This window comes from Archocentrus centrarchus, chromosome 18 (genome assembly GCF_007364275.1).
Source record: "Archocentrus centrarchus isolate MPI-CPG fArcCen1 chromosome 18, fArcCen1, whole genome shotgun sequence".
Classification (NCBI taxonomy): domain Eukaryota; kingdom Metazoa; phylum Chordata; class Actinopteri; order Cichliformes; family Cichlidae; genus Archocentrus; species Archocentrus centrarchus.
The window spans coordinates 9205304-9217581 of NC_044363.1; the positions used below are offsets into that span (position 1 = coordinate 9205304).

The 12278-nt window shown below is 41.2% G+C and overlaps 1 protein-coding gene across 1 annotated transcript in view; it reads left to right on the top strand.

Annotated features, from left to right (window-relative positions):
* Nucleotides 1-2318: 2318 nt before the first annotated feature.
* Nucleotides 2319-12278, top strand: part of LOC115796710 (type-2 ice-structuring protein-like) — a 73688-nt gene continuing 63728 nt past the window's right edge. The window contains exons 1-5 of the mRNA XM_030753097.1: nt 2319-2385; nt 2577-2692; nt 2763-2798; nt 3121-3230; nt 3362-3493. Coding sequence (XP_030608957.1) covers nt 2632-2692; nt 2763-2798; nt 3121-3230; nt 3362-3493 — 339 coding nt within the window. The 5' untranslated portion in view covers nt 2319-2385; nt 2577-2631. The remainder of the gene's footprint in view (nt 2386-2576; nt 2693-2762; nt 2799-3120; nt 3231-3361; nt 3494-12278) is intronic.

The following is a 12278-nucleotide window of genomic DNA, read 5'->3' on the forward strand; positions in this document are numbered from 1 at the left end:
GATGGCCCACAGCCAGAAATGTAACACATTGAGCTTTTTGTTGATGCTCGGTTTTCTGGGTTTCTGCTGTTGTAAATTATTTTCTTGTAAATAAATAAATTTTTCTAATTTGCTACCTCATTGTGTGTAGAGTCATATGAAAAAGAAAGTACATGCTCTTTACATTATGAGGTTTTATATATGAGGACATGATGAAAAATCATCTGTTCCTCATCAGATCTGAAAATTATTTCGATACAACCTCAGATGAACAACAACACATATTGCATTGTGTTATTTGTTTAATCAAAGAGGCCTTGAAACCGCACATGTACAAAGGCTAGTGTACACCATGGACAGTGGCGGATCTAGGATTTTTCTGAGTAAGGGGCCATCAAGGGGCCACGGTATTCATAGAGAGGCCAAGTATTTGTGGTAGACATGGTGACATATGGACCAATAAAAATTAAAGCCATTACATTAAAGTTATGGTAAATCTTATCACCATGAGGTGTAAGACTTCAGTGAACTTATGTGCCATTTCACTAAATAACAATATCAGACATTTCATACAATACAGCATTAACTGTTGTTGCTCTCCCTAAATGATTTCTGACCTGATGAAACGGGACTGGAGGTGTCCTGCTCCTGACCAGCCTCTGGTCTATTGTGTTCTGCTGTGCCCTCCCTCCTCTCACCCTGCTCATTTTCAGCTGGCAGACTCACTCTTTTGCTCAAAAACTGCTGAATTCCCGCCTGAGACTGACCCTTTCTTTTCATATTCTTCTCTATCACTGCCAAACATTATACTTAATGTTAACACACAAATGTAAATTACAAAGAAGTACATGAATTAGTGAAATGCTAACATTCATGTCGAAACACAAGTAGGGCGTCAGTTAACATTACTCTTAACTAACTTCTTAATTTAATGTTAGTCAGACTTACGCTGTGTGACAACTGTGAGTAAAAAGGGATTTATGACTTATAATTACCAACAAACTCCTCAAAATGTAGACTGGCATCGGTTGTCGGTTAAAAAACTTTCTCCATGAGATCGTCAGTGTTGCCAGATCTCACGATAGAAACAAGCAACCAGCTCTATGAAAACAGGCCCTTAATAAGCTCAACTGGGAGACCCAGATGGCTGACTTACATGAGGCCCATGCACGATCCATGCATGGACCGTCTGGGTCCCAATGAACACATATTCAGGGCTGGTTAAAATCTATCTGGGCAAATCCTTGTAGGGCCACCGTGGTAACCGCGGACAAAACCTTATGAGGCCCACAATGTTTGCCCTTACTTATCCCATATGGGGCCCCCCTATGTGTGGCAGGGCCTAGAGATTTTATGGTTGTCTCTGTGACTGATTGTCCTCTAGATGCTCATGCTAAAAGAAGTTGAATGTTGAGTCAGTCTGAAGGCACAAGTAAGTATATACAGTTCAGACCACAAAGACACACAATTGACAAAACCAGGGAGCACAACACACAGCATATTATAGAAAGGGCTGTAAATAAACTGAGGGCTGATTGGAGACTGACTGAAAGGGAATGAGGAATTACACACAGATGAAGATCACAAACAAAGAAGTAAAACCAACACAAGACATGAAAGAACACTAACATCCAAAGTACAACAGGAAACTTGAACTAAACATGATACCTGAGGATACGAGTACTCAGGCACAGAGGGAGATACCACTGCATCCGAGAAACCTTCAAACTCCAGATCCTCAGGACATCCTTCTGGATGTTACTTTTAGGGTTACTAACCCTAACATTTACTGATATGAAGGCGATGACCACAGAGACCCTGGACAGACCTGCTAATGTAGGGAAAAAACAAACACAAACAAAAAAACTTATCATAAATAAACAGACACAGACCCAGGGGACCCGGGCCATCTGCAGCCCACAAGGAGCTCAGAAGGCCTGTGGTCACACATCCCGATAATAACCCCACACCCATGGCCAAAGGGCAAGAGCCCCAGAGAGCCAGAGAACCCACCCACCTAGCCCACCTAGTGGTACATGCCATGCAGGGGCCTGTCCTTCCATAATGGATCCTCTTCTTTCTCGGCAGGTATGAGAAAGAAAAACTTCACAGCACTCAGTGCAGTCCTGTAAAAACATTGTACACACCATGATTCAGTAGCTTTTAATAACACCTTAACCAGCCAAAATTTTAAGAAGTCACTTTTTATTTAAGTGTATCTCTGGTGGCAAAATAATCCCAAATAATCACTCCTCCCTTGTCGAGCTCAGCAGCTGTTATAAGGAGTTATGTGACTGTGGTATTATCTTAACACACTTGAATGCTACAGACCAGCAAAGTGTCAGAAACCTCTGCTTTTTTAGCAGCAGTCACATTTTCTGATCATCAGTTAATCAAGTGCATTTGGTGAGCAGAAACTAGCTGCTTCTTATCTTCCTTATCCTTATCCATTCGTAGGTGTACAATTCTTAGTAATTTTGTTATCTGCTAATTTTTGGTTGTTATCAGAAAGATAGCAAAAAGACATCATGGAACAGGAGGAAGGGGCAGGCGTTCTTCATTTAATAATCAGTTAACTTCTCTTTACTGACCTGCAGTCTGTACGAGTCTCCTACAGAAGCATCACTAATTCCCATCTCATCATCTGCAACCATGAACATGCTGACTGTGTGTGCACTGGTTTGTACCATAGTGGCTCTGGCTGGATCTGCTGGTGAGTATTATGCCATCTACAGATGATATTACAGAAAATTATCAATAACATGATGTCTCTAATTTTATAGATCTCCCAGAGACAAAGGCTGAAAGCAATGAAACAGGTCAGTGGCTTTCAGATTTTCACTTTAATACTCTTCTACTGTCATCTGCAGAGATAATAGAGGAAGGTTACAACCACAGTTTGTGTTAATGTTTCATGTACTTATCACTCTTTTCTAATATGCTTTATGTTGTCCTGTTATTGTGGATTGTCATGTCAGTTTTACATTTTATTGTGTTTTGTTATACTGCATAGATATTATTTGCTATATTTCACATTATATTTTTGTTATTACATTTTTATTTTATTATATTTTAATACACACACATATATAAAAAAATCAACTTACTGAATGGAAACTCCATATTATCTACCAAACATAGCAAAGACTCACCTTGTCAAGAGGTCCTCCAAATGTGATGATGGTTGGACTCAGTTCAATGGACGTTGTTTCTACTACGTTGCAGAGCCTATGACTTGGGATAAAGCTGAGGTAATCCCAGTCTACAATGATTCTCCAGTGACTCAATTTTGCGTCATACAAGATTTATGTAATTAGTACATAGTGTTCATATGGGATCTTTATGCTTTCATCCTGAAAATTTCTTTGTGTCTTCACTGTAGAAAAACTGTGTGTCCCTGGGAGGTCATCTTGCATCAGTGCACAACGCCATGGAGTACTGCAGGCTTCAGAGGCTCATACTGAGTGCTACTCATGAGGAAAAAACCTGGATTGGTGGCTCTGATGTAAAGAAGGTACTTAAGTCAATGAAAACTAAAAATGCAATTACTATATATGCAATATGTGTAGATGCAATGAATTACATGTATTTTCTTTTTGTTAAGGTTATTAAAAAATTCCTACCTTCAATAATACTTTCACAATTTCAAAGCAGTCACTAACTCCACTCTAGCAAAATGCCCAGTTAATGTTGAAATGGGAAATTGATGTTTTTATTGGCCATTTTAATTATGGTGTTCCTCGAGTCTCCATCCTTACTGCACCAATATTCTTCTAACTGTAATCTGCTCTCTCTCCTCCAGGAGGGCCATTGGATTTGGAGCGATGGCACCAGTTTCCAATATACCAACTGGTGTCGTGGAGAGCCCAATAACCTACACGGCAAGCAGCACTGCTTGCAAATGAATTATGGAGGTACAAGTTTAAGTGATGCTACTCATACAAGATAAAATAAAATATGCACTCAAACTCAAAAATATTCTAAAAAAAACAAAAAATGTTTTTTGTGGCACCGACATTATAAATCTGATTATAAACTGCTCAACACATTCAGTGACTTCCTCGTTCTCTGTACTTCTAGATGGAAAGTGCTGGGATGATGTGGGGTGTCACATTAAAAGACCTTCTGTCTGTGCCAAGAACATGTGATGAATTCTGGACTCAGAAGTGACACAGGACACCATGTCTTTGTGTCATCAGCATCAGATATCGGCTTTAATCTTTTTTCTTCTTCATTATACTATCGCTGTAATGCTACTTCAGGAAGGATGAGACAAGAATCAGAAACGGAAGGTGGCTCATGTCTTTAATAAGAAGAGTCTAAGTGTTGTATGAAAAAAATGCTTTTAGCTTTGTTTCCTGGAGACTGAAATCTTTTGGGTTTTGTTTTTTGTGCAGAAATAAAAGATGAATGCATTGAAGTTGGTTGGTTTACAAATCTTTTTGTAATTTTAACATAAAATATGTAGAATATACTGCACCAGAAAAAGCTTAAAATATGACACCAAATAACACTGCACACATTAGAATGTGAAGTAAATCATTTTTATCTGATGTGTGGCTTGTACCTCTCCAGCTCAAAAAAAAGAGAAAAGAATGAGAAATGCCAGAAATGTTTCATCATCCTAAATTTACATAGAACTTCCTGTTTGCTGTGTGTTTGCATTTGAGCAAATTCCTGAAGTCAAATGAGCTGTGGGACCATACATATAAATGTTAGCGTGTGTGTGTGTGTGTGTATATATATGTGTGTGTGTGTGTGTATATATATATACATACATACATACATACATATAAATAAATAAATAAATATATAATAAATATATATATATATATATATATATATATATATATATATATATATATATATATATATATATATATATATATATATATATATATATATATATATATATTTCTGATAAGATGTGGAAAAATGTTCATCAGCAGCTAGGACAAGGGAGATCAGTTCAACACAGATCAGAAGAAGACAGGACAGCAGGGGCGTAGAGCATTTGTTTATAAAACATCCAGGAGAAAAACTGAGATAAGCAGCAGTCCAAGGCCGCCAGGGACCCAAATTCCTGATTCTACAACTTGTTTTGGTACAGACTGTATTGATTAATTTGTTGACAGCCTTTAGTCTCTCTGGTACCTCTAAGTGGCAATAAAAATCCAATCCAATCATCCGAATCCTCTTGTTCAATCCTTCTCCGTGCAGAAACAGGTACCTGTCCAAGATCTAATCCCTCCAATCAGCTCCAGATATAGTGAGTCTGAGTTTGAGTCTGTACCTTTCTACATAACCCGTCATAAGCAGCCTTACCAAGGCACAACAGCTGCCCAGACTTCCTGAATTGTAACGACAAGCCAGGTGTCTCCAGGACTAATTCGGAGAAATCCCAGTGTCAATAAGCCAAATGTGTGTGTCCTCCATTGACAGTACGGCCAGGCACGTCATCTTCCACACCACACAGGAATCCATAATGTAGCCAGCCGGGAATGTCAATTGGATATGAGGGAATAGGTTCTCCTTTCCCCAAACTCCTCATGGTGAAAATTTGATCAAAATATTGGCATTGAGAGACCAGCTGACCAGATGCATAATTATAAATTCTAGTTTGGAAGCTCTGTGAAGAGAGGCTCTAATTAGCAAAGCAGCAAAGCAGGATAAAAAAGGAAGGGCTGGGAAGAGAAGAAAAGTGTGTCCGCCTCTGCTGAGGAGCTGAAGAAAAAGTTTTTATCCAGGTTGACAGAAAGAGAACGCCCCCACTTTGCTATTGGGAGGGAGACTGAATCATCAGTTTTTAGTAATAATTTATATAATTTTGTCAACAATTTTGGGGTACCAGAGGTTTAGAAATTCTGTTACCCATGTAGGTATTTCTAAATTCAATTGATTGAGATTAAATCTTCCCTGTAAGATGGACTTCATTTGCTGATATTCCAGAAATCTACCGTTGCCAATTCTATATTTTGTTATAAGTTCTTGGATTGTAATAAGGTTTTCATCTTGGATAATATGTTATAAATTATTTATACCCTTATCACGCCAGCAGTTATGATGATAGGGCTAATGAAAGGTAGGTACAATTTTTGACTTTAATAGCAGGGTCTCTTGCTTGAACCGTTCACATACGGTTGTGCAAGTTGTTTGTGGAGCGTGTGCACTCTGCCTTTGAACTGTCTAGCATACAAAAATGGGTCCAGATGTTACTACATTTTCTGTCTCTCACTTTCCTCACTGTTCCAGTGCCTACATAAAGCACAACTTTCTCTCACCCTTTCCTGCCTTCACTGAGCCAGTAAATAAAAAGCAGGGTGATCAGGAGATTGGAGACAGCTGGGGAGGACAAGATGCATGTTCACAAAATCTAACTAATAAGACAAAGGACGACAAGACTGAACACAACACACACAGGACAAAGGTCTGGCAAAATAAAGCAGGAAGTAACTAACACCAAACCCAGACAGAGACTGGAAAAGACACGAGAAAAATGGGGAAGCCAGAGCAACTTGGAACACAAGGACTAGAACACAAGAAGTAGAAACTCCAGCCTAAATGCAAACTTAATTTAGGAGAATATAGAAAATTATAATTAAGAACTTTTAACTGAGGAAAAAGCATAACAAGTCAAAACACTGGGTCACAGACACAGGACCAGGACACTGATCATCACCTCTCAGCTTAACCTGGCTTTAACAACTCTATCAAATCTTCATGAGATGGATCATCAGCTTTATCGCTCTGTGATATCTGTGATTTAGTGCTTTGACTAAATAACTTAAGATGATGTCTGTCATTAAGTTTCTTATAATTATTACCCAAATAAAATATGGCAGTGATTTTATACTGTTGAGAATTCAGTTCAATTCAATTTTATTTATATAGCGCCAAATCACAACAAAGAGTCGCCTCAAGGCGCTTTGTATTGTGGGTAAAGACCCTACAATAATACAGAGAAAACCCAACAGTCAAAACGACCCCCTATGAGCAAGCACTCGGCCACAGTGGGAAGGAAAAACTCCCTTTTAACAGGAAAAAACCTCCAGCAGAACCAGGCTCAGGGAGGGGCAGTCATCTGCCGCGACCGGTTGGGCTGCTGTCATGTAACGACGAAGGTCAAGATACCCGCAGCTAAATGCATCGCTAAGCTACCAACCAGAACGCCTGCATGGATGCAGCGATTGAAACTTTTGAATATGTACTTTTATGTGATAAGATAGACAAACTTCCCTTAATCCTGTCAAATTTCCATAAGCAAATGCTGCTGGCATGGTGATTCATTTATAAGCAGATCTTTTCTCCACACTGATGTTTCATTTGGAACAATCAGTATATTAGATACAAAAATAAAGCATAAATTTTGATATGTGGTTTGATAATAATGTAACTTTAGTAACCTAGTTTTTAAAGGAAAATGTAAATCGTCTAAATCATACAGACTTTCTTCAGACATGTGGCGATCCTGTTACTCTAAAACAGTGGTTCTCAAATCCAGGCCTCGTGGCCCAGTGTTCTGCAGGTTATAGATGTGTCCCTGATCCAACACACCTTAATCAAATAGCTGAATTACCTCCTCAGTATGCAGTCAAGTTTTCCACAGAAAAACAAAAAACAAACAGAAAAAAAATGGGAGGGGGGACAAAGGGGAGAAAGGAAAGGAAAATACTCAATACATACACACATTCACATGTCTATACAATTGCATACACATATACACACAATTTGCAGTTTGCAGTAGTGTGTGTATACGCCTCTGTCATGGAATGTACTCAATGAGGGTAAGAACTGCAACCATGCCCCCCACAATCCAGAGGCAAATAGGAAATGACCCAGGGGACCAAGGCCATCCACAGCCCACTAGGAGCTCAGAAGACCTGAGGCCACACATCCTGATGGCACCGAGTGCACACCCCAGAGGAGGAAGGAGGGAGACCCTAGACAGAGCCCCCACGGCCAAAGGGCAAGAGTCCAGAAAGCCAGAGTCAATGAGCAGCCCACCCCCCAGCAGGCCGGCACCCCCAGCACGAGCCGAGCATGCGGGGCCTGAGGCCCAAAGCACCTGAGAACCGCCCGACACCCGGCAGAGCCCCCCCCCCCCCCCCCCCCCCCCCCCCAACGCCAAGGAGGCCCAAGCCACCCCTAGGCCACAGCCACCGAGGGAGTGGGTCAGAAACCACGCCAAGACATCCTGCCACACGGGCACCCACACCCCAGGGGTGGCAGTGATGATCAGTGGGGAGCAGCGTGGAGCGGTAGGGAGGGGTAGGGAGGGGTAACTCCGGCCCGTCCACAACCGTGTCCCACAGGTGCCAAGGCTCAGCAAGCCACAGACCCATGCCCAGCTGTCCACACACGCATGCACACACACTTGCTCACGCACACACACACACACACACACACACACACACACACACACACACACACACACACACACGCACACATGCATGCACACACTCACACGGATTCCATACATGGACCCCTAGTGTGTGGGAGCGGGTACCAGCACAAAGCCAGCGGCAACCCAGGGAAGCAGCCAACCCAGCCCCGAACAACTAGCCTGTCCACACCCCAGGCAGGGTGCAAGAAACTGGGTTGTGAGAAGACCTGCCCACAGTGAGCAGAGCCGAGGAGGTGGATATACTCACTGTAGCACGAGCCCCCCTCCCCCTAAAAACCTACGTGTGTGTAATGTGATGTTTAACTGAGTGGGAGGAGGGGAAGGGTCAGGATAAATATGACCGGGAGGTAGAGGACTAACCCCCGGAGTAAGAGAGCCAGCTAACTGCTGGCTCACTAGATACCCCAGTTTCCTACACCCAACCACAGCGCAGGGAAGGCAGGTCCAGGGACAGAGTGGCCACACCCCCAGGACACCGCCGTGCTCCAGGCCGGCACCCACCACCCACACTGCAAACACACACCCCACAGGCATACAAAAGACAACAAATATCACACCCACACACACCATTACAATAAATATCACCCACTCACTCTCATCCACACACACACACACAAACACATACACACAGTGGTCTTGGGTCCAGGACCAACCTGCACCATGTGGGAAACTGCTGCTCCCTCACCTGAGCGCCCCACACCCCACAGGGAGGGGTATCCAGAATCCCGGAATGCCAGCCAGACATCCCGACGCGGGCCAACCCACCCCGTACGGCGGCATGCCCAAGGGGGCATAGACCCCCCCAGTGCAGGGAAAGGCCCACCCGGGAAACAGGCAACCCCAGGCACCAGGGCCCCAGACCCGGCACTCCGACCCCACAGAGGAAGCCGGCCACCCGGACAAGGCCAGCACCCACCACCACGGGCCCCCCAGCCCCCCAGCCCCACAACCCAAGACCATAAGAGCATCCGTCCAAGCCCCACCACCAACAACCAGGACCGGCACAGAAACCACAGAATGGCAGCCACGGTCTCCAGTCCAAGAGCCATCAGACACCTGAATCCCCCGGCCCACCCCCAGCCGCCTGCCGGGTACACCGAGAGACAAGACCACAGCTGGTCACCCCCATCATGTGATGAAGCTGATCACTGGGGAACAGAGACATTCAAATTTGGCCAATTGGTTTTTGGAGGTGGCAAACATTCTTTCCAGACTAATGTGCTCTAAAAGTAGATTCTTATAATGAATAATGCATAAATCATTTTTTGATTTATAAGGCAGTAAGAACTATGTGTGATATATTTGTTTCCATGTGTAATTCACTTACATCACCTAAAATGCACAGTTTTGGTGAAGCTGGGATATCGCAATTAAACCATGTGGATAAGTCCTCACATATCGTCTGCCAGAGCCTCTGAACAGGCATACAAGACCAAATAGCGTGCATATAGTTTTCCACCTGATTGCCTGAACAGTGGGTGCATATATTTGTGTCTCTGAAGCCCATTTGGAACATCCTGTGTCCTGTATAATGTGTTCTATGGAGAGTTTTGTATTGTATGAGTTGTAAATTTGGACTTTTTGTCATTTTGAAGTTGTTTAAACATATCTGTGTCCAGAAGTTTTCATCTGGGTTGATGGAAAGATCTCGTTCCCATTTTGCAGTTGGGAGGGATATTGTATCATTAATTTATAATAATAACATGTATTTTTGATGACAATTTAGGGGTATAAAGATTTAGAAAATCTGTTACCAATACAGGGATTTCTAATTTTAGATTATTTAAGTTAAACCTTGCCTGTATGATGGACCTCAATTGCTGATATTCAAGAAATTTGCTATTGCTAATTTCATATTTTGAAATAAGTTCTTCAAATGAAATAAAGGTTCCATCTTGAATGACATGTTCTAAATTCTTTACTCCTTTCTCTTGCCATGCTGAAAAATTCAGTACTGTCTTTTTCTGACATATATCTGGATTGTTCCAAATAGGTGTCAGTTTACACGGGATAAGTGAAGACTTAGTTATCTTTAAAAATTCCCACCAGGCTGTCAGGGTGGTGTTTATGTTAAGACTTTTAAAGCAGTTGTGATGTTTAATACTGGAGCTAATGAAAGGTAAGTCAGACATTTTCACTCTTCCACAGAGTGTTTGTTCTAGATCCAGCCATGGGCTGTCACCTTGAAACATACTGTAATCTATTGGCTAAGAAATAGTGATAGAAGTTTGGAAGTTCTAGACCACCATTGCATTTTAGCTTTTGTAATGTCTTCAAACTTATTCTTGAGGTTTTATTTTTCCATAAAATTTTGAAATGTATGAGTCTAGTGACTTAAACCAGGCAACAGAAGATTTATTAGTGATTAGTGAAAACAGATAATTGATTTTAGGTAGAATCATCATTTTTACTGTGGCAACTCTCCCCATGAGAGATATAGGTAGAGAGTTCCAACGTGTGAGATCATCCTCTATTGTTTTTAGTAGAGGAGTATGATTCAATTGTACCAGGTCTGAAAGCCTGTTGGAAAAATTTATACCTAAATATCTAATGTTGCCTCACTGTAGTGAGGTAGTGGTGGTGTTCTGAAAGTTACAATTCAAAGGTAAAACTGTTGATTTACTCCAGTTGATGGAGTAGTCTGATATAAATGAGAATTTATCTATAAGTGTGATTGTCTTCAGAAGAGAAGTTTGTGAGTTCACAAGGAAAAGTAAAACATCATCAGCATAAAGGCTTATCTTATGGTCTGTGTTCTCTGTTTTAATTCCTTTAATATCTACATTTCGTTGGATTATTGCTGCTAGTGGTTCGATGAAAATGACAAAAAGTGAAGGAGAAAGTGGGCAGCCCTGCCTGGTGCCCCTCTGCAGATTGAAGCTTAGGGAAATAAGATCATTTGTCCTAACACGTGCATTTGGAGAGCTGTATAGTGTTCTGATCCAATTTATGAAGGATGAACCATATCCAAATTTGTGTAGAACTGCTAACAGAAATTTCCAATTTACCCATTCGAATGCTTTCTCTGCATCTAAAGAGACAACTGTGGTTTCTAGTTTGTTAATTGAACAGTAATCTATTACATTTATTAGTCTGCGTGTATTATTGGTTGAGTGCCCACCTTTGATATAACCTGTTTGGTCCGGATGTATAATAGATGGAGTGATTTCTTCTAATCTTCCAGCAAGGACTTTGTAAATTATTTTAAGGTCTGCAATAATAAAAGAGATTGGTCTGTAGCTGTATGGGAGTGTGGGGTCTTTGCCTGGTTTAAGGAGCAGGCTAATGTTAGCAGAGTTCATGTTTGGAGATAACGTGTGATCATTCTGAATTTGAGTTACCATTCTGAAAAAAATGGGTCCTAGCTCAGACCAAAATTCTTTATAAAACTCTGCTGGAAAACCATCTGGACCTGGGGCTTTATTATTTGGGAGATGCTGTATTGCTTCATTAAATTCAAATAATGAAAGAGGTAAATCCAGAGCTGCAGCCTGTTCATCATTTAATTTTGGTAGGTTTATAGTATTAAGATATTCTTCAATTTCAGTATCAGATGGATTGATCTGTGGTGAGTATAAGGCTTCATAAAAGTCTTTAAAAGAGTTATTTATTTGTTGTGGGTCATGAGTAATGTTACCAGTTGAATCTTTAATAGAATAATTAGCTGTTTTTTCTTTATTTAGTTTTAACTGATTGGCCAGAAATATTCCAGGTTTGTTTCCATGTTCAAAGTTTTCAAAACGCATCCTCTGCAGCATAAATTGAGTCTTCCTATCAGTTATTTTGTTTAATTCCAGTTTAAGTTTCCTATGTTCCTGTGGTGAAGCAGCATAGGCAGTTTCTAAAGATTTGATTTTTGTTTCCAATTCTGAGACAAGTGTTTTTTTCTTTATTT